The sequence below is a fragment of the Podarcis cretensis genome (assembly GCF_951804945.1).
Source record: "Podarcis cretensis genome assembly, chromosome: 1".
Classification (NCBI taxonomy): domain Eukaryota; kingdom Metazoa; phylum Chordata; class Lepidosauria; order Squamata; family Lacertidae; genus Podarcis; species Podarcis cretensis.
The window spans coordinates 44,527,152-44,552,693 of NC_137170.1; the positions used below are offsets into that span (position 1 = coordinate 44,527,152).

The following is a 25,542-nucleotide window of genomic DNA, read 5'->3' on the forward strand; positions in this document are numbered from 1 at the left end:
ACTCCCAGGGCTAAGCTTCTGATCTAGACTGACCCACTTTCCACAATTGCAATTTATGTGCCCCTTCCCCTCACTTAAAAGCACAGATATGTAGCTAATATGTCCTCAGATTTGCAGAAAGAGTTCCTGACTAAGGGTGGGTGGGGTGCTTCCCTAGTCAATTCAGAAGGTCTGGCAATCCTACCTTACGGGCCCTTCACACACATACTAAAGCCCTATGGAGAACTGGAGGGGGGCAAAAACCAAGATAACAACAAGAAAGCTTCACTGTAGAGATTTAAACTCAGAATCAGAATAAATCAATCCAGTTAGCAGCTGTCCATGTGGAAGAAAACACAATCCTTTAGCTACACTTGAGGAATCAACAAAAATAATCTTATAAAACAGGAAAGAGTGAAATATTTCCCCATTTCTAATCCTGACAGAAAAGTTTAGAGATATTCCTTTGGCACAGTACTGTTGCCTCATCTGTCTGGGCTACTTTGTTTCCCTTCATTCACACCCCCATGATAAAAAGGTATGCTGCCTCGGCTGTTGCCCCTCTCACCAGATCATTTTAGCATTCATGCAGCTTATTTTTTTTGGTATGTCTAATTCTCATGATTCATCCTCCCCTCCCCCCAAAATGCTGCACACAACTCTTTTCGAAAGCTGAGCTCCTCAAAATATTTTTACTTTAAGTATATCCAAAGCGAAGCAAGACTCACACAAGAGTATTAAAAGCTCTGCCTCATATGATGACCAGTACAGCTTATGTGAGTTTTAGAAGTCTACATAAACACATAGGCAAAACAAATAGTTTTTAGAAAGTTTGATGTAAGAAGAGAAGGTGGTGGAAAAAAAAATAGAAAGGGTGCAACGTTTTGTAATGGTCTTCTTAGCACTTTGCTAGCCCCGCTCTTTGTTGGTGTAAGTCAGGGGTAGGAAACTTCTGGCCAACCCCATCGCAAGGCCTTTTTGGCTCATCTGAAAGAGGTTTACAGGCACTGCTGTTCGGTGCCACCTGCAAAACTCTGTGCAAAGCATTTTAAAAGACCCAACTATCTTCTGATAAGCCTTTTTATCTAGCAAATGTATAGTTTGTGGGAAGCAGCAAACTGACAGTTAGCCACCAGGAAGGAATCAGGGTATATCTACACACCAAAGGAATGACAAACCTGGCAACGAGGGAACTAAATCAATATTTTTGGTGTATGAAATAATGACTCCTTATTTTGCTAAAAATAAAAATGAGACTACACAACTGAACTTATACTTACTAATAATCAATATAAAACAACCACACTTGTACATTACCATTTTTCTTAGCACAAAAAGGAAAGTTCAAACATTATAGATCCTTTTGCTTTTCATAGCATGGGATCATGTTGATCTCCTCACAAATCACTGTCAGCTGCCAGGCTTGCAAAGATGTACCCACAGCTACCAAATTACGCAGGAAATATACCATGATACTGTGGGCCCAGTTTAGTATTTAAGCAAGGTGGGAGAAGAGGATGCAGGGGAGGTATTTAATCTACCACACCTACAATGAGCAGTGCTATTCATATAACAAAAATTCACACCACCATACAGAACAGTATGACAACATTTGCTAACATCTGTACCCCCACCACCCCCGATGCACATTGCAGCGCTATCAGAAAGAGGGAAACCTCATACTGGATGCAAGAACAGGGTGAGAAAAGAAAATCACTTGTATTTTAGCCACTGATTTATCAGTCAGATGGCTCTGAGACTGTAGTGGCAAGAAGCCTTCTGCAATCCCCTGTGCACAGTCTGTGTATCCTGCTGCATGTAGTTATTTCTTAGACATAGGCATATGCAAAATAATTAGAAAATGAAGCACTTCAGCACATACCTTGTTTCACCAAACTTCGTCATGGAACAATAAACCACAGAGACGGAATTTACATAAAATTATCTCACTCCATTTTATTTAAGATTCTTTTCTCCAGTTAGTAAAAGAAAGATGTGTCTCTTTTTATACATATGTACAAGTTCAGTTATAAAAATAGACAGCACATTCAAAGAGGAAAAAAAGGCTTGGCATTTTCTGATTCCCTCTAAACACTGTATATACACATGTGAATCTGAGCGGGGTGGGGTAAAATCTTCATGATTTAACTTAAATATCCCCTCCCAACCCAATTATTCCCTCCGAATCTGTTTTTTTTTTAAATAAAAAAAACCCAATTTAACTGAACTTATTTCTGCTATTTTCAGGTGTGCAAATTAAAGGCAGAGTCAACAGGAAGCACTTGCTCTACACTGTGGGACACCAGGCAAGGTGCATGAGACTGAAAAATCCTTTGCTGCCTTAGCTAAGATCTTCACCTCGTAACCTGGTTCTCCCTTGAAAGATGAAAATGCCCAGAAAGAAAATCCATTTAATGTAAATGTGAAGGCAGGAGAACTGCCTCCCTCCTTCATCTCAGTGCAATGCAGACAGAATATATATATATATATCATGCCAAAAGCAGATGGTTCTTGTGCATTCAGAATAGAATACCACAACAAAGAGTTGCACTTAATGGCGTTGCTGCTCTCTAACAACTTTCACTAGCTTCACAGAGCTTTGCTACAGTGCTGGATTCATCACAGTGGAGCAATCCAAACCTGCTGGGTGTGGACACTGCTGACAAATGAGTCTTGCTAAAGAAAAGGAACACAGTGAATGGATGGCTTGGAATGAAAGACATCGTTTTAGCTGGGGACTGTATGGATCGGGAAAATGGAAGCATTCCCCGATGCGCATCCTTTGCGGTATGGCCAACAGTGGTACCTAAAACATGTTTTTAAAAAACTCTTCTATGGCACAATGAGATGAAAACCAGGGACAATTCCCCACTACTCGAATTTCTTCTTGTAATCGCACACAAAATGGCTTTGTAATCTAAAACATTGAAGAGTCCCACATAAGCCAAATCCAATAAATTGTACTGAAAACCCAATGCTATGAAAGTAAATGTATCCAAGCCTGGGTTTTGCAATGCTTATTGGCAATTTGAAACTTCCTTCTGCTCTGTGAGGCAGAGGCAGCAACATCATTCTCAAAAGCTCTAATCTGTCCTATTGTCGTTTAGCCAACCAAGCAGTACTCTAGTAGTTCAGAAGCATGATATGACAAAAGCCCCTTTCTAGGACGCAGTGCAAAACTCCTCTCTCCTTTCCCCTAGAGTCTATTCTTCATTGCATCCACCATTCATACGCATTAGAACCACCAAGATGTTTGTCCACAGCTCCCTTAAAAACAGGTGCACTGGCCAGAAGGCTCCTCTGAATCTGCGGGGCACCCCCCCCCCAAGTTTAGTTGCTGATCTCCTTCTTATAAGAATGGAGTTGAATTCCGTATGAAACCTGAAAGACGAGGGGGGCAAAGGGCGCTGGTGTGAGTACAAATGAAGGGGGAGGAGATCTCGCAGCCAGTCTCATGTGGAAGCCGGATCCTTTCCCTGCATGATTTGTAGGATGCTAGAAAGAAGCCTAATGGAAAAGTTAAGCTCAAGCATCCCAAGTCTCTGTCCCTCCTCATCCCAAATCTGCAAAGACAGCAAATGCGGGCTACACACGGAAGTGCACACAGAATACCTCTTGCCCCAGTAGTGCAGTTGTCTTCTCCTCAAGCCCACATGGAAACAAGGCATCATCTGTAAACCCTTTTGCTGGTAGGCGTGGGTGGGCTGCTTAGGAAGCCGCTATGGAGACACACAGGTTCCAGGGTTTCAGAATTACTATCGCCCACCTGAAGTGTGGGCTCCTTTGTATTGTTTTCGGATTGAGGTTTCTGGTGCCAAGGAACCTGTCAGGTTTAAGGGTTTGGAGGTTCCACAAACGCTGTTTCCTTTACTCAAGGGGGAAGTGGCGCTTGACTGTCCAAAGTCTGAAAGTCCAGCAGGTCGGATGAGAGGAGTCTGAAGAGGGCTGCCTGAAGACATACCTAGCGACAAAAAGCAAAATTCTTCCTCAATGGGCCACATCCAGACTATAGCTTTTTAACTGCATACAAAATTAAAACTGCAGGATTAAGATTAACCAAGAGCTTTACTGACAACTTTAGCCAAGAAATTTTTTTTTAGTATCTTGCCCTTTTACCCCAAGGATACCCAAGGCAGTGAGTATCAAAATCTGAGCCCATTCATTACAGTGGATAGAAAGCCGTCAAAGAAAAGGAAAACATTCTATTTTTTGTACGAGTATTTAGTACCGAGGCTTAATCTGACCAATCATAATTGGATTTTGTGATAAAGAGACTTATTAGGCTAATTAGTCCCCAGAAAGCAAGTGAACCTTTTAATTACGTATAAACATACTGATAGGAGCAAAAATGTGGACTTGAGCCGACAACAGTTCTACCTAACTGCTTATCTTTCAGCGACTAAAAATGAACTTTTATACCATCATATGCGCTGGAACTTCAACATGCCTGGATTTCAAGTGGAGACTTAGATATCCTACAAGGATATCTTCAGGTGTCCTTAAGGACGGCTGAAGGCCTGGTGTCAAAGCATAAAGGGTGTTCAACGCCCCACACAGCCTCCTACCTTTAGACACGTTGTACCCATACGCTGCATATGCGGCTGCTGAGGCGGCGGCTGCTCCTGCTTTGGCACCTGCCATGGCAGCTGCACTTCCGGCTGTGGATTTCCGGCTCCGGCCTTTCCCTGTGCTTTTTGACCCGCCATTTGCACCTTTGGGACGGCCTCGGCTTCTACCTGAATGACCTCGTCCTGTGATGGGCATATCCTGTATTGAAATTCCTTAACAAAACCAATGAAGAAAGAACATTTAGTGATGTGTAACAAATAGTGACTGTATAATTAAATATAATTTAGTAAAGGAGACCAAAATGTTTTGCCTTCATAAGCCCCCATCCCCTTTCAAGGAAGTTACCTCATTCTTCATGCCAGATAATATTCTGTCACAAACAGCAGAGATATTTAGAAAAGTGACTTTGGGCAACAGTCGCCTGCTACCTGAGCCTTGTACGATCGAGTAAGACTATCTCCACTATGACAATCCAATGCTTGTCCAAAAACTAAACTTGTTTGATACATTTAAAAAGACATGCTTGGGGATTAAAATGTATGTCCTTGCTGAATCCATTGTAATTGCTAATCTCGTACTGATAAATATATTGTAAAATATTTTACATCAATGTTTTATGATCTACCCAAGTCTACTTGAAGCAATTCAGATTTGTGCCTTAGGAAATGAATTTGTATACAGTGGTACCTCTGGATGCGAACGGGATCTGTTCCGGTGCCCCGTTCGCATCCTGAGTAGAATGTAGCACACGACTGCGCGTGTCACCGCTTCCACGCATTCGAATGACGTCACTTTGAGCATCTGCGTGAGCGGCAAAACCCGGAAGTAACGCGCTCCGTTACTTCTGGGTCGCCGCGGAGCGCAACCCAAAAATGCTTAACCTGAAGCTACTTCAACCCGAGGTATGACTGTATAAGCATTTAGCTTGCTCTGCTTGATACTTCATCGTTTTAAAAAACATAGCTTAATCTTCCATCAAAGGGAACTAGTTCAATAAAATCATGTACTTACTCAAGTCTATACTATTCTAGCGACTTTTGAAAGCCTTTCTTAGGAAGCAACAACAATGACCTTCCAAATCAATTAAACAAGAACTGCAATTCTTTTTAATTTGGGGTGCCTCATAAGTTTGGTGACAGAGCACAGAGATACAATGTTTTAGAAATATTATCTTAGAGTTTATACAAGGTCAAAGCTGAACTGCCCTAAATGGCTTCGGCCCAGTATACCTGAAGGAGCGTCTGCACCCCCATTGTTCTGCCCAGATACTGAGGTCCAGCTCTGAGGGCCTTCTGGCAGTTCCCTCACTGTGAGAAGCAAAGCTACAGGGAACCAGGGCGCCTGCCCTGTGGAACGCCCTCCCATTAGATGTCAAGGAAATAAACAACTACCTGACTTTTATAAAATATCTGAAGGCAGCCCTGTTTAGGGAAGTTTTTAATGTTTGATGTATTTATCGTTTTTAATATTATGTTGGGAGCTGCCCAGAGTGGCTGGGGAAACCTAGACAGATGGGTGGGGTATAAATAATAAATTATATTATTATTATAACTGAGGGATGGGGAGTGGGAAAGGCAATGGTACGCAATGTTCTAACCCAATGGTTCCCAATTAGGTAAGTATTGTGGACCCCCTACTTTTGTAAATTTTGATATCTCTATGGTAGTTTTTGCCATGGACACCCTGGATGGGTTACACAGACATCCTGGGGTTCACAGATGACCAATTGGGAACCACTGTTCTAAACTGTAAAGCTGATGGCCTGATCCCATAAACCAGTAACATTAGTCAGCTTTGTGGAACTACAGCAACTCCACCCATTACCTGGAACTTGCACTGCTGATAGCTACCATATTTACTCGAGTCTAATGCACCATTGAATCTAATGCACACCTCAATTTTCAGAACCTTGAAACCAAAAAAAAGTATTTGCTGGCAAATGTAAATGTGCCATCGAATCTTAATGAGCACCTTAATTTTCGCAACGTAATTTGGCCAAAAAAGGTGAGCATTAGATTTGAGTAAATATGGTAATTAATAGAGCCCCCTTTTCAAACCGGTAATTTTAGGAAACAGTTATAACTATTCAGACTTGGACAGAATGGAATTAAGAGAACTGCAATTTGTCTGCATTCTGCAATGGCAACTCAGCCAAATGAGTCAGGGAGAAGGATCGAGACCCCCATTTCCCTTCTGATCACTTTTCTTTTCAATGCCTCCTGCGAGAGACAATGCTGCAGTCAAGAACTAAAAGGGAAGGCAGAGCAGTTGAAGGTGTTTCAAAATTTATTTTTCGACTACATATACCTCTAAGCAAGAAACCTCTCAAATACAGTAATGAAAAGAAGCTTGGCACTTTTGATATGGGTATAGGTCAGCATTATCCTCCTCCTAAACTGTAAGGCAGATGGGGCGCTGAAAGAGACAGGAGTTGCCTAAACCCACCCAGTTAAATTTACGGCCGAGTTGAGATTTGAAATAGGAGCCAACTTCATACTTTTGTCCTTATTCCAACTTATGAAGCTTATTTAGAATCAAAAGAATTAAGCGGAGAATGATCAAGCACATCAGATTTCACCTGAGCTAACAAATCTGAAGGAGACATTATTTGCTAGATTAACTCCAGTCCTGCCCGTAAGCAAATCCAGTGCTCAGAAGAATGGCCATATACAGAGTTCACTTTATGCTCCTTGTGCGCCATGTTTAAAGACAAATACTAACCATTCATGTTGTCAGACACTGAGCCCGTGATGGAAGCAGGAGAGTTAGTAGCTCTTGACTGAGGCGCTGAAGATGCTGGATCATCCACAATCACCAGCATGTCATTGCTACTCTCGTCAGGTGGGATGGATTCCATGTGCAACTCACTGTTGATGGAAATCTAGATCATATAAAAATAAAAGTCCGTAAATTCACATTACATCCTGTTATCATGTTATATACCCTTTAAGCTATGCTTTTGGATTAAGCCTGCATGCTGAAATCAGTGCGCTATAGAACTAAAAAATGCAAGACTATAAAAACTGCTAGAAGCCTTGGAGAATGAAAGGGTCCTGCTTTGTCTTCTACAAAATATGTTGCTGCCTCCCTCACCTATCACAAATGGGATCCATCACCAAGAAGAACCTCTTTCCACTTGCCATTCATCTATTATTGAGTGTGGGCACTCAGAAGCAGCCCTATGATGCGGATCCTAAATTTTGAGTTGGCTCAAACGGGACAACTTTTAAAGACCATAGTCCCAAGTTATTTCAAGTTAAAGCCAAAACTTTGAACTGAGCCTGGAAATGTATGAGAAGTCAGTGCAAAATACTTTAAAATAGATATCAGATATATGGTCAGAATGACAAACGGCAATCTGATGTCTGCCGTGCCCATATATTCAAAGCTAACCTGGAAGTTTCTAAGGATTGGAAAAGTGTTGTAAAGCTATCTCCATCCACAGCTGGTGTACACTGCGATAATCTCATTGCCATGTATGAAGCAGCCCAATGGTGTTGGTAAAGAAATTCCTACCTCACTGAAAGGGCTGGGCATGGCAGAGTCGACACTAACAAATGACTCATCCCCGTCAGCTGAGAGGTTGGAATTATCTGCAGATGGAACAAACGGGATCACCAGATTCATGCCTTCTTTCCTTTTCCTCCCGTCTAACTCGTCTTCCTTCTTCTTCTGCAATCAAATTAAGGAAACAACCATCAAAAGGGCTGGAAAACATGGAAAAGAGGCTAAAAGCAAGCCCTTTACTGAACTATGCAATGCAGTTCCCCAACCAAAAAAATTAACAAAAATGTGTGTTTTAGTCAGAAGTGTGAATAAAAATGCATATATTAGTGAAAATAACATGCAAAATGCATTATATTAGGAACAACTGTTTGCAAAAATGTGCATATTAGAACTGTATAAATAATGAAAATTTAAGTTATCTATCAGTAACTAAACTGTTTGAGGAGAACAGCAACATTTTCAATGCCAGATTAGAAACACTGCTATCCAAAGGTGGCTGTATTCTCCAGTATTATTATTTCAGGAAAATTCATTTCAGACAGCAAAAATTATATTTATTGAGAATTTCCATTCTCTTCAGAAGTGAGCTACAATCAAATAAGAATGACTAGAGTCCCACTTTAAATCTGAATTAACCCTATATGTGGAAAAGCGAATACAAAACAAAAGACAGAAGAACAACATCCTTAAAAACGGAGACACATCCATTGGAGAATTTGTATCACTTGCTCTCCCAGGAAGATTGAACCTCCTTGATCATGAAGGCACTAAAATTAACCTGAGTGGGACAGGTGGCCTTACCCGCTCCTGAAGGCAATAATAATAAAAAAATTAAAGCAATAATGTAACAAAATAACAGGAGTGTTATTTGAAGTACCTTTTCAGCATATTTTTCCCTCTTTCGTTTACGCTCTTTCACACGATTTGTCTCCTCCTGCTGCCGCTTCTCCTCCTGACGCTGGCGTACTACCAGTTAAAAAATAAAGTCAGAAACCATTATTTACCAGAGGAACTGCAAAATTCTTGCAAAACACAAGAGCCAAGTTGAACACAACTGGAATAGGCCTGTGCTGGTTCTTTAACCTCCTTTAGTCCCAACAATGTAACTTCATCCATTCTCATGGTTCCATTCTCCGTTCCCTCAAAAAAGTCTATCAGACCCAAATCCAAGAATGGTATCCAACAAAGTAGTTCCATTAGCACAACTATTTCTGATTGTACAATGGAACTTCCCCTTCCACTCATCTTCCTTGGACACACCATGTCCTCCCCAAATCTGCTTCAGAGAGTTGGAGGAACACTCTCTAGAACAGTCAAAAAGAGAAGCCAGCATTTTTGCTTTTAAATAGGAGTGTGATTGTGAGATTCTTAAGCTTTTAGTTTTGTAAAACAGCACTCTGCAGCAAAAATGCAGTCAAATGCCTCAACTGCCTTTAATCTTGATACTGAATGCATCTATTTAAGGGTGGATCCAGATTAAATAGTTGTGCTTAGCTCCCACTGAAATAAATGGGAAACGATCAAGACATGACTTTCTGTTTGCACTTATTTCAATGGGACATAAGCACTTAGCTTCTTCATCGACCTCATTTTATAGTTATTGATACAAATAAATTAGCAAACAAAAACACAGGCACACAGTGGGAGCTGGTGAAGTATATGACAGAGGTAGGAGTATGGACTTGCACATACATTTTTTCTCAAGTTCTTCATCATCCAGAAGCAGACTAACCACCTCCTTGGGTTTCAAGGTGTCGGGTTTGAAATTGCCACCTGAAATCACCATCCTTTGAATCTATGGAAAAGAAAAAATGCATCAGAAATTTTCTTCTCAGATTATTTAATGCCAGAGAGAATCAAGATAAAGTGGAGGCTCTTTATCTAATATCTATTAGGTTGAATGTGGGAGAAATATTATATTTTTTAAGTCTGAATTTTGAAAGTTGTTTAAAAATGGCAATGTTATTTTGTAATTCTAATCCCAAGAGGCACCCCATGGCACAAGAATGTATGTGTGCACCCTAAAGTGGTAAGAACTTTGGTGCTATGTACAATTTACCCATTACTGCCGAGTGCTACACTTCATTACAGGCATATAAAGGTAATCATTTCCCATTACAGTGGTGCCCCGCAAGACGAATGCCTCGCAAGACGAAAAACCCGCTAGACGAAAGCGTTTTCTCCATTTTGGAGGCGCTTCGCAAAACGAATTTCCCTATGGGCTTGCTTCGCAAGACAAAATGTCTTGCGAGTTTTTCTGACTTTTTTCCCCTCCCCCCCCTTTTCTAAGCCACTAAGCCGCTTATCTGCTTATCCGCTAAGCCGCTAAAAGCCGCTAATAGCGCTAATCCGCTAAGCCGTCAATGGGCTTGCTTCGCAAGACGAAAAAACCGCTAGACGAAGAGAATCGCGGAACGGATTCTTTTCGTCTTGCGAGGCACCACTGTAGGTGGTATTATCTTTGCCGGAGATTAATGTCTGATTTCTCATCAGTCACAGCTCAATTTCCTTGCTATCCCTTCTACACCACATTATTCCATATTTTGTTACCCTTACCTCACTTTTCTCCTTGGCCCTCTGCAAGATGCGTTCCTCTATGGTGCCTTTACAAATCAACCGGTACACAGTGACCTGTTTGGTCTGACCCAGCCTGTGAGCTCGATCCATGGCCTGCTGATCTACTGTTGGATTCCAATCACTATCGTAGAAAATTACCTGTCAGGGTATTTTTTGGAGGGGAAAAGGTTACAAATACAAAACTGATTCTATGGTCACCACCCAAAGTTTGTACTGCACTTTAAAATGATAGTAAACAGCTTTGCCTTCAGAATGATAACATCTTAGTGATTTTTTGGGGGTCAGCCCAGATACAAGTCCAGTTCTGTATAAGACCATAATTATTTAAAGGCTGCTTTACACATTACTATTACTAACATAGAGATCAACTTCATGCAGCAAAACGCATGTGCACAATTCACATCTGAAATGGGGTGCAAATTATTTGTTTTTCCAGGTTTAGATTACTGGCCAGTCATAACACTTCATGAATTATGTGGGGTTGTTTTCTTTTCTTTTGCTACACTATAATTGTCTTCATACTGGAAAAAACACAATGCAAGAAGCAGCCATCATATTCAGATTTAGGAAAGCAAAGGTAGTGAAACTTTATATTATATCAAATAATTCTGTACTACCAGGAATATCCAAGCTCTGTTAATTAATCAGACTATAGTAGCTTTATGCTTTTTTGACATATCAAATATCCTGTTTTAGTGCTTCTTCCTTTCTGCTGAGTACAGACTATCCTGGAATAGCCCACAGTATTAAGAAAACATTTTCAAACCAAGCTGTTTACTCACCGTATCAGCAGCTGTAAGGTTAATGCCTAAGCCACCAGCTCTTGTACTTAACAGGAACACAAAGATATCATTCCTACAGAGAGATAGAAAGAACAAAAGCAACCATTGCAGTTGTGTTGCTACATAAACATTACTTACGACAATAATTACTATTACCAGGAGGGTTTTGACTTTTGCAATCAAAGACAGAATCACTTCACCCAACAGTTTATTATTATAATACCAGTGTATCTGCCTTGATTTCTAATATTGCTTTTATGCTACAGGACTTGTTGCACTGTGGAACTGTGGCTTTTTGATCTGGCTAAATCTTTAATGAGGGGAAAGAACTCAATACTGGAATACCACCACAAATTTCATCACATGAAATTACAACACAAAACTCCCGTGATTTTCCGAGTTAATGGGGGTGGCAAATTGATTTTGTTTGTTTGTTTGAAACAACATGGAAACCAGCATCAAACTTTCATTAGATTCCACTAGATTTCCAGAAGTGGCTGTTTACAATGTGTAAAAGATAACAAAAACCACAGAAACTGCAAGGTTAGGAAATGTCAGGAAAAGGTACCGTTGGTACTCATTGAAATGTGTTTCTAAGGAAATGATGAACCAATACAGCCCTAGTGTTTAGGTGAAATACTAAGGGTGATTCTTTAAACCCTCATGGGAGGAATTCATTGCAAATGCCAGACGGAACAATCCATGTTCTCCTCCCCTTGTGTGCTGATCTAGGGGGTTCTCCCAACCCCACAAGATCCAATTTTGGGGGAGTGAGGGGGTGAAGACTCACTGGGCAAGAAGCCCTTGGTTCAGGCTTCAGCTGCCAGAAGTAAGTAGTTGCATCCCACCCATAGTTTAGATGCTGAAGAACGACAGTGTAAGTACAGTTTGTCATAAGCTGGGATCCAATGGGTTGACTGTGCAGTTTCACTTACAAAGGTTACCTGGCTCTTCCTTTCCATCACCCCTTGGCCGATGTATAGCATAAGCATATTCCTACAAGAAGAATGGAGGGGTCCCAACACTAACCATATTCCATAGGAGGACGGAGGAGCCTGTGTACCTGGTGATTTGGAAACTACTTAACAGAACCCCGTAGCTATAATTCAACAGAAAAAGCAAAGGGAAAAACATACCTGTTCTGAAAGTCAGCTACCATATCTCTTCTTTCAGAGATTTTTGAAGACCCATCTAACCGCATATATGTATGTTTCCTGTAAACCATGTACTCCTACAAGAAACCCAGAACAAAATCTCAACATTTTTTATCTAGATTTTCAACAGAACAAACATTTATACTTGTTTTGAACATCACAGTGCCATGTAATATTGTGCAAGCTTCCAATATGCCAGATGGCTACTAATGTAATTTTAAAAGCAAAATAATCTGTTTGCACCATGCAGTGCTGCTAAAAACACACTAATCCTGAACCTGTTGAATTAAAACCTGATTATTAAAAAAAGACTGAGGTGCTCAGGAAGCCTGTGTCATGTAGGTACTTCATTGCTCACCATTCAGTTAATATTCATTTACTGGGCAAATTACCAAGCGATGTTCAGTCCTTTGTTCGCACCATGTACTTAACTATTTCTGACCTCCACAGCCATTGATATAATCTAAAATCCATAAACAGTTTCAGGCCTCTTTAAGTTTAATTTGTATTTCAATGTGCTCAAAATTATATCCAAGACGGTAGATTTTTGTATTAATTCACAAGTTCATCTCACTCCTTTTACACATTATTCTGTACTTGAATTAATCTCTAAATTAAATTTGATTTTAATGTATGCATGTACTTTATTCTCTCTCTTTCTTTCTTTCTCTCTCTCTCTCATACACACATATTGAAGCAGGGGGAGGAATGTTACTTGCAACAATATGGGCAACAGCAATGAAAGAAGCCTGAAGGGGACTAAGGAGTACAGGAGCACATAGTTCTTTGCACCTTTCTAGGTTCAGAAGAATATATGCACATTTGCTTGGTTTACAAAACATACAATACACGAAGTTTAATATTTTTGGTGCTGAATTTATTTTCAAGAAGTGAATATAAAACTCTGACAACAGACTTGTTTCTGGGGGGAAAGTGCAATCAATAAACAAGCTTTGGTATAGCTCAAGGTCATAATGCTGTTATTGTTAACTGCAAATATCAGGGTTCATATCTCCACTCAGCCATCAAGCTCTCTGTGTGATCTACAGCCAGTCACAGTCTCTCAGCCTAACCAACTTTCATGGGGTTGTTGCACGAATAAACAGGAAGGGGGAGAAACAGGTGCACCACCTTAACTTTATTGATGGAAAGGTGTAATACAATTGAATAATTTTTAAAAAGTTTTCACTGGGATCAAAGGAGTTGGGTGACTCAGTGGTCTCATTTGAAGATAAACCAAACCATGTTTGTTTAGCTAAACTGTAGCTTGTTTGCTGCACTGTATCCAGTACTGTAGTTCTTGCTGTAGTTCCCCATCCATAAAAATAGAACTTCAAAAATGAGGATAGCCTGCCAAGAGCAGACTGAGTAAGGGAATAGGTTTTGTGTTTTATATTGTTTAAATGAGCTATGATAGAAATATTGAGCATGCCAAAAGGTAAAGGTAAAGGACCCATGACAGTTAAGTCCAGTCACAGACAACTCTGAGGTTGCAGCGCTCATATTGCTTTACAGGCCGAGGGAGCCAGTGTTTGTCCGCAGACAGTTTTTCCGGGTCATGTGGCCAGCATGACTAAGATGCTTCGGGTGAAACCAGAGCAGTGCATGGAAACGCCGTTTACCTTCCTGCCGGATAGGTACCTATTTAACTACTTGCACTTTTGGGTGTGTGTTCAAACTGCTAGGTTGGCAGGAGCTGGGACCAAGCAATGGGAGCTCACCCCGTTGCGGGGATTCGAACCGCCAACCTACTGACTGGCAAGTCCAAGAGGCTCAGTGGTTTAGACCACAGCGCCACCCAAGTCCCTCCATTGAGCATGCTGCGTGAATGCAAAAGAACAGTAGTGTTCTTGCAGTCCATCTTTTTGAATTATTAAAAAATATATATGAAATATTAAGAATATTCTTTCAGGTCTTGTGCATGAAAAAAATGTTGCAACCACAAACAAAAAATAAGGATAAAAAACCCAAGTTCCTATTTAGAAATCAAAGAAGAAAATATTGAACTGCAATCAATGCTTAGTTCATGGAAGGATATTATGACCTCAGTAGAGTTCATCTCCCACCAGAGTGTATACTGGGCTTCCACTGAGGAAAGGGGTGGTATATTAGAATCTGTCTCAAATAGGTTAAGTATGTTTGCATGGATTAAGGAGGAAGAACTGAGCTAAGGCTTAATGAATCATGGTAGCTCTTCTTGCTAATATAGACCAAGACAGTTAGAATAATAAAACATAGTTATTTAATGACAACTACGGTATTTGGGATGTTAACAACAGCATAATAATTACAGTGGAAGATTCAAGAGTTTTTGCAAGAAAGTCTTTCAGATAGTTAACAGCACACAGGTTGTAGACTCTTTTTTTATCTTTGTAGCTTTTTTAAAAGTAAAAAAGATACTGCTAATCCTAGAGGGACAGTTATATTAAAACCTCTTGAATATCCTCCCATTAAGCCTGCTCAGCTGACGTTGTCAGCATGACACTAGAAGTACTAATCCTTGAAAATAATGAAATCAGTCCTGGGTAGAGTGTGCTGGTTTACTAAGGCAACAGATAAAATAAGTAACTTCATTTCTTCCTTCCTTTGGTCCACTGCAAATGACAGGGACTTTACAATAGGAAAAAAATATACACCATCCAATAGTAATTATTCAAAACCAAGAGCAACCAAGCAATTGATTTAGAGCCTGGTCCAATAGTTCTACTGAACTATGATTCTGTAAGTGGTCCACTTGGTCAGTCTGAAAGTGACAGGGTTACGCTGGTGCAGCTAAGCATCTAGGACTTCACTTGGACAGCAACACAGAATGGCATGACTGCAATGGGCCAGATCTTACATAACTTAGGGACAGAGAAGAGAGTGGGGGAAAGTATGCATGATTCTCTGTAAATGTATATCCTGGTCCAGCATGCTGCTGCGCTAGCAAAAGCATGCAATCCATGCAGCCTCTCCCTTCCTTAAAAGATTTTATTTATGTCAAATACTATATTTCCTTAGTCATTAGCTTCAGTTTCTCCTTCATGAAGAGTAAATGAATCCTACCTCCAACAAGTCAATCATCCGTGTCATCTGAGAGTAGATCAGGACTCTGTGTCCTTGAGATTTCAATCTTGTCAACAAAACATCAAGGGCATAAAGTTTTCCACTGTCTGTGATCAGACTCTCTTTGTCTAAACGGAAGGAAGGGGGGAAATATTTATTTATTTATTTAACTTGTATACCGCCCTATACTCAGCCTCAGGGTGGTTCACAGGATAAAAATCACAATATAAAAACACAAATTACATCATCAAAATAAAAAAGAGAACATTGAGAACAATGTGGGGGCATTACTTTTTGGGTGGGGGTGCAGCAGGGAGAAGGCTTATTTCCCCCTAAGTGCTATAGCCCCTAACGCAAAATGCCCCTGCATTACAATTAAGACCCAGTGGCCTGGGCGAATAAGAATGATTCTGCCTGGCACCTAAAAACAGTTAGTGATGATGCTGCCAGATGGTGATTGTAACCCACCATGAGATCTTATGGTGAAGGGTAGGCAAGAAATGAACCAATCACATAGAGGAAACTCGTTCCACTACCACTTCCCAATAGAATGTATGAAATCAGAATGGATAAATTAGTTACTTAACAGTCTTTTAAACTACTTTACAACAGGTGAACGAAGTCCACCAGGAACCAAATAACAGGAAAAAGAGTTTAAAAACAACAAAACGCAAGTATTTTTAATTCTTGTCTTTTTCTTTAATATCACATTTCACCTGCACTAGTTAAATTATTTTTGAACTTTGAATAAATCCTGCCACCTAACGTTGAAAAGAATACCACGAATAAACAATATTTAACTTTTTTCATTTGACTGCACTCTGCTCCTTTACCATCTCTAGCGGAAATAAACAGAACAAAAGAATCATTTGTTAAATAACACCCAAGATCCGATTCTACTCTGAAGATAAGATTTTCACATTTGGTTCAATGGGTCGTACTGAATGGTATCACTCAGAATGGGGAAGGAAACAGTTTCTACTGATTCTCCTGCAGCTCCTCCTCCCCAATCTGCTCCAGAAGACTGGGGGGCCTTTTGAGCAGAATTTGGGGTTCAAGGGGGCAGAGGAGGATCCAGCCTTGCTGTCAGTTATGCAACACCATTGGATAAAATCTAACACACATAAAGGGTTAGATGGGAAAAGCTGTCTATTTCTGGCGCAAAATTGTGTTGTCAGGTTATGAATCAAATGGGCCTCCTTTCATTTAAGAGAATTATTACTTTTAATCAGACTTATCTAGACTTGGCTGGGGAATGAGAAGATGCTATGATGTTACTGTCTAGGGAAGAAACATGTCTGGTCAAAATGACAGCTTAACAGAATCCCAATTATAGAGTCCCCTCTCCTTCGGAGCCTGACTTAATCTTAGTTCCCTCTAGGGAATTAGAAAATACACCTCTGCTGGTGTAAAAATAAGAGTAAGAAGGACCAAATCATAGTTTCCAGCCACTGCCTCCCTTCTCTAGAAGGCTGCAGGGCATAAAGGGGTCAGTGCAGAGCTAGCTAGCACTCACAGTAAACAGCCAGCAAAGTTGGTGCTTTTTATCAATGCAAAAAGGACTCAGACACTTCCTGCCATTTAATCTAAGATCATTTCTCTTTCAAAGAACAGGAAAGGCCTCCAGAGATTCCCACAGTGATCGCAACTACAACAGTCTGAGAGAGGAGGGCAGAGTTAACTGAAGTAGCAGCTGTTTTGCTGTTCACTGCAACTTTGGAGCCTGAAAACCAACCTTGTATCGAATTGCTCCTTGAGTTTAATTCACTTGCTCAAACAAGCTTCATCTTATCTATTATTTACTGTATTTTTATCCTGTTTTTCAGACAATTATAATCTTGGCAAAGCAGCTCACATCAGTTAAAGATAAAAGAGTAACAGGCCTTGGTGTTCCTACATTCCCATTAAAAAATACCCAGTGAATAACTCTGGAAGTACTATAGATATTTCAACATATTCCACATTAATAGGGGTGTTAGGTAAGTTTTTGCTTGGACACCTCAGGTAAAGGTTGTAAAACAGGCAAACTTGCAATTAAAATGCATGAAGCTGACGGCTGCAAGATCAGAGGCCCAAAATTTATGTGACAATGAACTGATGGGTCAACGTACAAAGTACAGTCGTATCTTGGATCCTGAATGCCTTGCAAACCGGGAAGTGAGTATTCCGGTTTGCGAACGTTCTTTGGAACCTGAACACCCAGAGCGGCTTATAATTGGGTGCAGGGAGCTCCTGCAGCCAATCGGAAGCCGCGTCTTGGTTGTCAAACATTTTTGGAAGTCAAGCGGACTTCCAGAACGGATTCCGTTCAACGACCAAGGTACGACTGTAAATTTAGTTTTGTGAGCTGCCATACCAAAGAGGTTGAGAATCAATGGTTTGAACAACCTAGCTTTAATAACTGTTTTGAAGCTTATCATATACTTAATGTTAACCACGTTGCTCCTCCTGTAAAGTACTTGCTCAATATCTTTGTTTCTTAGCCTCCTCACTGGTTTTGACAGGAACCAGAAAATAGGGACAGCTGGGATATATGGGAGTGGATGAAAAAGGTAAAGGAAGAAGATCAGTTTGAAAATGCCAGACTAAACTAGTGAGTTGCGGATTTGGTCCAGATACCCAGAATGCTGCAGAGACGAGAATCACAGAATCAGAGTTGAAAAGGACCTTGAGGGTTATCTAGTCCAACCCCCTGCCTATGTCAGCACAAGAAAGCTATCAAATAGGCTCAATTAGGTAACCACTGATCGTTCTCTCACACACCCAACTTTCCTACAAGTTCATTGCAGGAAGATTTCCCAAAAGGAAGTATGAATTATTTCCCAGTTTGTCATCATTTAATGCATGGGTAGAACATACTAGCATACGTAGATAAGCAAAGTAATATAATCCACTTTGTTATTAAACTATGCAGTTATAGAGCTGTTGCCTACCTGGTATCCTGATGAAAGACCAGCCATTTTGAGGTCTGACCCCTAATAATCCCCCTGGAAATTCCGGAAAGAACTGAGAGCCCCGTTTTAGCCAGCCAGCTGCTAGTTCAGGCGCTCCATGCAATACACATTGCTTTGCTTCAAGGCTTCCTCCATCTTTAAGTGCTCTGCGCTCATATTCTGCACTCCGATCATTGCAGTAGAAATCCCGTGGCACAGCTGTTACCTGTGGATTAAAAGGGTATAATTATACTGAAGAGATAATGAAAATATTGGCTGAGATTAAATATCAGTAATAAGTGAGGTTCCTTTAGCTATATAGTACTGATTCAAAAACGGTTACAAAACTACTCAATCACTCTTATCTTTCAAGATGACTTGTAACAGTGGCAGATGTCGGCTTCAGTTTAACACTTCTGAAACCTTAGCACCCAATTAGACAGACAAAATTCAGAAGTTATCTGGTTCCTGCCTACAGGGATTCAAATCTATCAAAGTTCAAAGGATATAGGAAAGGACTTGAGAAGGAAAAGGGGGAAAAGGATAGATGGCAAACCAAAGTGTAGTAAAGAAGGAGGAAACACAAGGCTTGATGAAGGAGAGGGAGATGACTTCATATCATATGCAACAGAAAAAGGGAATGGCATGGCATAATGCTTGAGGCGAAGGTAGCTTTAAAATGCCAATCACTGTGCTCATCCTCTCTTTACTGGAGAACCCCACTGGGTATGCTTTGGTTGCTCTGTACTTCTGGATCATCCTTTAACAATTATGTAACGGACTTGAGATTTTGATTTACTCTAGCCTGTTTATACAGTGAAACCACTGGTCAGAATCAATACAGCATGAATTTCACTGATTTAGCATGCAGGAACACACGTTATGTAAATGCTATCTGAACTGACTCGAAAATGCAATAGAATCAGAAAAAATGAATTAGCTGGTTTTGAAATTAAACTGCACTTTACTACGAAATAAATAAAAAAATAGTCCAGTAGCACCTTAAGAGACCAACTAAGTTTGTTCTTTACTACAGCAGCCTTCTATTTGTCTATTTTTAATAGCACAACAGACCAGACCAGTTCCTCAGGTACTTGACACTTGGCAAGAGACATGGTAATTATGGAATGCTCATTTAGTGTCAAGGGTGTCTTCTATCTGGCATCTCTGCAAGGCCTTCATACATCTGGTAGTGTCAGCTGTAAGATAAAAGCTGCCTATAAAAATCCTCTTTCCTATTCCTTTTGCAAAGAAGGAATGATCTCTTCTTGAAACTTGATTGCACTTGTGTCTCTGGGAATCAATTGCAGTGCTTGTGAGGCTACTCTTCTACACTACATGTGCAAATGGCATTGGACCTTTAAGCCATCTGAGTGTAGACATGTCGCACAAGGCCCCTACTTTAGCATCACAGTATGTGTGCTTGAATTGTAAGTCAGGTTTTTTTAACACAGCACTTTCTTTAAACTCAACGCAGTTCTGAGCTATCCAAATGCAAAATTCCATTTCCGTATTTAGAACACTGAGGTCTTCAGTTTATCTTCCTTTGCATGTCACCTTCCCTACTGTCAGCTTCAATATAAATTACCCAGTCAAACAGTGCTGCCAACACAGGAATCTAATCTTTATACCAAAGTAGCTATCTTGGACCATCTCCATCATTTTTAATCTTTGCTGCTATCTGGATGGAGTAGAATGTTAGCCAAACAGCTGTTTCTTCAATGGCTGAATAGCTGAATAGTCTCAAGATAAGGAGTCTGTTCTAGCAGACAAGGTTGCCTTTTGTAAAAAGCTATAGTACTCTCTTATCTCTCCTCAACAGGCTAAAATGCAAGTCCATGGTGCCATCCTGTACAGCAAGTACGTGCTCTCAAATACATTTTCACAGCTAAGCAGTGAAAGCCAAATCAACAACAGGGTAGATACTAGACTCGGTGAGAACGACAGGGACTGCTGTATAAGCCATAATCATAAGTTACAAACTCTGGTTATCCATCTGCACAGTAGCTGTTCCGGAACATCTGTCATCTAGAGAATTATTCAACAAAATGCAACGACAGTGAAAAAATTATCTTGTATATATGGCAGATTTTTTTTTGCCATCTACCTTTTCACATGCAGTCCCTTGCACTATCTTATCTGCTGGTTGGAGGGTCCATCAACCCTTCGCAGCAGATTTCAAGGGACATGGGGAGACTGACAAAAATACCACCCCCCATTTCCACTGGTGGGAGCATTAATAGAACTCTGTTTATGGTATACTCCTGTCAGCTGAGTCTCAGTTAGGATCTAAGCCAATGTTCTTAACAGTAAAAGATAAAAGAGCACTATTAGGTCTGTAATTTATCTCATATGTCTACAAGCATGTTATCAAAGATATTGGGGTACTAAGAATGAATAATTGATCACAGTTGTTCTTTTAGGACAAATAAAAAGAAATTGTCCACCAAGATCTCAACTCCTCCTTTCTATGAAAAAGACAGACACATCAAACTGTGATATCTTTAAAATCAGAACTTATAAAGGAGCATGTGAGGTGTGGGAGACAGGGTAAAAACTAGCCTAAGGCACATACACATAGCACCAAATCATGTATTGTATACAGTTTTGAAGGGAAATGGTGTGGCAAGATGTACAATGCAACATAGTTGAGACAACGAAAAAACATCCGAAGTCACTTATGGAACACAAGGGTAGAGATTGGGGGGGGGTGCTTAGTTAAAACACACAGATTGACTCATGTTTGTATAGCAAGTGTGGGGAACAGTTGCCTCCCAGATGTTGCTGAACTACAACTCCTATCACCTTGGCCACTGCCCATGCTTGCTGATGGGAGTTATAGTTCAGCAAGTCTGCAGGGTCAAAGATTTCTCAGCCCTGTTGTAGAGGGACACAAGTGCACACTGTGGAAAGGGGCAGCAATTTAAAAAGTAGCTTTTATCAAAGAAACTGAATGCAACTACAGTAACTTATTTTGGGGGAGTTAACTAACTAGTTGCCAGCTATGAAAAGCCACAGCTAAGCACTCAACACTTTTTCCAGCAAGATATACAATGCTGCACTGCCATCTTCAGACAAGAGATGGGAAATGAAAAGAGCAAGGTTTAATACACTGAGTCAATACCATCTTTTTCTGACTGACTCATTCACTAAAGAGGGGGGAAATTATGTGCACTGCTTTACATGGAAATGTTTCCATCTCATATTTTCCCTTCTATTACCCATTAGATACAACAGAAGCAAAGTATAAAATATCATGGCTGATACAGGGCTGCAAAACTTTCCTACAGGATAAAAGGCACCTCCTGTAACACAGACACAAGGGGAAGATTAGAAGCATGTTTCCAACTTTAAACTAACCAGAGTTCCTAATTATGTCAGAATTTGGGGAGACTCTTAGTTTGAAATTCTGGTTTGTTCAAACAAGCCAGGATTAAGCCATGGTTTATTATCCTGGCCCGTTCAGATATTAAAGGAACTTTGGTTAGCACATCTGCTAACCAAGTTCTGATCTTCTTGCAGCCATGCCAGAATACTAGAAGAGAAGGTCTTTTATTTGTGTGCACGTAACACAAAACTAGGGACACGGGTGGCACTGTAGTCTAAACCACTGAGCCTCTTGGGCTTGCCGATCAGATGGGGTGAGCTCCCGCTGCTCGGTCCCAGCTCCTGCCAACCTAGCAGTTTGAAAGCACGCCAAAAAAGTGCAAGTAGATAAATAGGTACCGCTCCAGCGGGAAGGTAAACAGCGTTTCCATGTGCTGCTCTGGTTTCAGAAGCGGCTTGGTCATGCTGGCCACATGACCTGGAAAAACGCCGGTTCCCTTGGCCTGTAAAGCGAGATGAGCACCGCAACCCCAGAGTCGTCCGTGATTGGACTGTCCTTTACCTTTACCACAAAACTATTTCAGAATTGGGCTAACGACATACTGTATATACATACTGTAAATCCCAGTATCATGAGGATAGTAAAATAAGTCATTTTGTATAGAGAACTCTCACGGTATTATTGAAGAATCATTAAAGAGATGATGGGAAGCATATAAAAACTTAGAGCCTAATTTTATATTGTGGCAGGAGTTAGGATCATATTTTGCACTTCCAGATTTGCAGCCATTGATGATACTAATCAGTGCTGTAGAAAAACTGCTGACAGTAGTTCCTAAACTCCCCCCTCCATCGGAAAGGAATTTGCAGACCAGTTTGAGAACCTTTACTACAATTAATGCTCAATAGGCTAAATCTTGGAAGGCATGTGGTGAAGAGTTCAGTAAGGTGGTTCTTATATTTCATTCCTCATATGTCAGCATGAAGGTAGCCATATTTTATTCAGACAATGCACAAATATGTTAAAACAAGCACAGATCAGGAATGGAATGGAACATTTGGGAGGCTTTTGAGATAATGGTTTTATGCTCCTTGCCTGCTTTTATATGATTATTGCTTCACCATACACTGCAGTATTTATTGCCCTGCTCTTGCTTTCAAATAATTAGCAGACATTATGCTGAGGAGTGTAAGTTAAGGTCAAGCAGATGCCTTCACTGGTGGCAGGTATCTCGCTAGACAATCCTCAAACACATTCAGGGTGGGGAGGGTTTTCTGGTAGCAGATGGTTAGCTGTATTTCTGGAGTCACATCTCATTTATTATGGCCTTTCGTATTATGTTAACAAACAGTGCTTGCAAGAAGCCAAACATTCTCCAAGTTTATTGACTCATAAAAATTAAAGTGAATATGCAAGACATGCTCCCCTCTGCCATTTTACTAGGATGTGATCCCTCCACCAAAAAATAATAATTTATATTTCATGGAGTTTGTATGAAGTGCTGAGCACTAGAAATCTGGTATCCTGAAGGGCCAATTCTGCAGCAACAAGTCATTTCCTCTGCAATCCTGTATAAGCTAAATTCCTATGGACTATTAAATACATTTGAGTTTCTCAGTAGCTTACTGCCTAAGAAATGTAAATGCAGGTCAACAGTTCAGTAACTGAGTTAACTTTAAAAACAAAAGTAGAGAGGGAGAGGAGACTGAGATCAGGAAAGGCTAGGAGGGTCTAAGACAGGATCTCTGTCTCAGTGTTGAGCAGCTATCACATAATACTGTGCTCATTACTTTATTTTATTTACTGTAGTGCAATACACATTGGTTCACCCGGGGGGGGGGGGGAGAGGGAAGTCTCAATTGCTACTGAAGCCCTGTGAAGAATGTTACAGTTGATGGGAAAGGATTGCATCTGCCCATTTTGCTCCTAGAGACACCTGTGTGTTGCAGTGTCAATCTATATGCTTAGGCTTGACCAGTGCAATCTGTGCATTACAAAACTTGAGTGTACATATTGCATGGATCAGCATACAAACATGATGGCCAACATATACACATCAGGCAAGGCAGATGTAATCCCATTCTCTTCATCAAATGTGGTATTTCCAGTGGACTTGAGTTCCTAAAGTTAAGCAAAACTAGAATCACTGTTAATGAAATACAAATACAATAAGACACAAACTAAGTGCTCTCTGGAAATATCTGAGAACTGGAAAACGTAATCAGAAGAGGGTAGAAAGGACTTCTTTTTTAAAAGACTTACCCTTGGGCTCACTACAGACAGGAAGGACGGCAGCTCTGTGATTTGACAACACTGTTTCCATGAGGTAGCTGATCGTTGATGGATGATGTAATCAGAGTAGCCAATTACTGCTTTACAGTGGCCCGTGAACACAAGGTTCTAAAAATTGATGAAATTAAAAATGTTTTGCGAAGTTTTTGAAGAGTTTTTTTCATAGCAGTTGTATCCTAATATCATAAAGGATACAAATGAACAATTCCCAAATATTTAATTTGAAATATGGACCTTTTTTCTGAGAAGACATTCTGAGGCCACTACCACCACTGCTTAATTTTTCCTTCAGCTTTTACAACTAATGAACAACTACATTACAACATGCAATACTACTAAGGAATGATTTCTACTAGAAAAGAGATCAGTTTACATATCCTGTCCTCAGTGTTTAGTTCTGAAAGTTCTAATCCTTAGCCAAAGTACTAGGAGAAATATTTTTTGTGTATACAAGCAAGACTCAACTAACGCTGGGGTTATGTTCTGGGGACAGCACCTAAAGCCAAAATCACATATAGTTGCGTTTGATAGCACAATGTTTGTCCCCCTCGGATGTCCACCCACTTTTTAATTTTTGCTAAGTGTGTAAAGTGGAATGCATGTAAGTTGTGAGTTACCTGTATACAGTAGTACCTCGTTTGTGGCCGGGATCTGTTCCAGAGCCCCGGACGCTAGCTGAAAAGGACACAGGGCAAAGCGCCGCATCTGCACACACGCGCGGAGCAGTTTGTGCTTCTGCGCATGCGCGAAGCATGATTTAACAATTCTGCGCATGCGTGAGCGGCAAACCTGGAAGTAACCCGTTCCGGTACTTCCGGGTTTGCCACAGACGTTCGCCGGAATGGATGCTAGATGAGGCGGACGTTCGCATAGGTATTACTGTATACAAACATGTAAAACACAGACACTAAGTCCTTATAGCTCTCATGCAATCTGGTTTTCATATGATTGCCCATGGGAATATGTGAGATCGCCAGTGGTTGTGAGCAAGAAAGACGAGCCTGCTGAATCAGGTCAACACTAAGGACTCTAGTTCAGAAGCTGACTAGACGCCTTTTGTAGTCCTGCAAGCTACAATCCAGCTACAAGCACTACTGCACTCTGCCCAGCTGTATTCAGAGGCATAACGCCTGCAGGGCGCATATGGATGCAGCAGTTGCATAAACTGCTTCTATGCAGAGATATATATGTAGAAGTTTTTTAAAACTGCAAGGACCAACTCTTTGTAATTAAAGGTTCTCTCACTCATCCTGGTCAAGCTAACAGTACCTGAAGTACACTGGAAACCTGTTCAAGTTTCCTTTATGCATTATTCACTCTAGTCACTAAATTTAGACGAAAAACAAGTCACACAATGTCCTCCTTGTAATGTAATG

The 25,542-nt window shown here is 40.6% G+C and overlaps 1 protein-coding gene across 3 annotated transcripts in view; it reads right to left on the reverse strand.

Moving 5' to 3' along the window:
- Positions 1–1,909: 1,909 nt before the first annotated feature.
- Positions 1,910–25,542, reverse strand: part of INO80 (INO80 complex ATPase subunit) — a 55,326-nt gene continuing 31,693 nt past the window's right edge. For 2 of the 3 annotated variants that reach the window (XM_079964277.1, XM_079964275.1), the window contains exons 25-36: positions 24,137–24,274; positions 18,547–18,772; positions 15,614–15,741; positions 12,551–12,645; positions 11,415–11,487; positions 10,612–10,770; positions 9,748–9,850; positions 8,933–9,021; positions 8,065–8,220; positions 7,270–7,429; positions 4,545–4,760; positions 1,910–3,940 (exon numbers count right to left, since the gene is read on the reverse strand). In XM_079964277.1, the coding sequence (XP_079820403.1) occupies positions 3,735–3,940; positions 4,545–4,760; positions 7,270–7,429; positions 8,065–8,220; positions 8,933–9,021; positions 9,748–9,850; positions 10,612–10,770; positions 11,415–11,487; positions 12,551–12,645; positions 15,614–15,741; positions 18,547–18,772; positions 24,137–24,274 (1,749 nt within the window). In that variant the 3' untranslated portion in view covers positions 1,910–3,734. The remainder of the gene's footprint in view (positions 3,941–4,544; positions 4,761–7,269; positions 7,430–8,064; positions 8,221–8,932; positions 9,022–9,747; positions 9,851–10,611; positions 10,771–11,414; positions 11,488–12,550; positions 12,646–15,613; positions 15,742–18,546; positions 18,773–24,136; positions 24,275–25,542) is intronic. The other variant, XM_079964276.1, reaches the window with a different exon arrangement.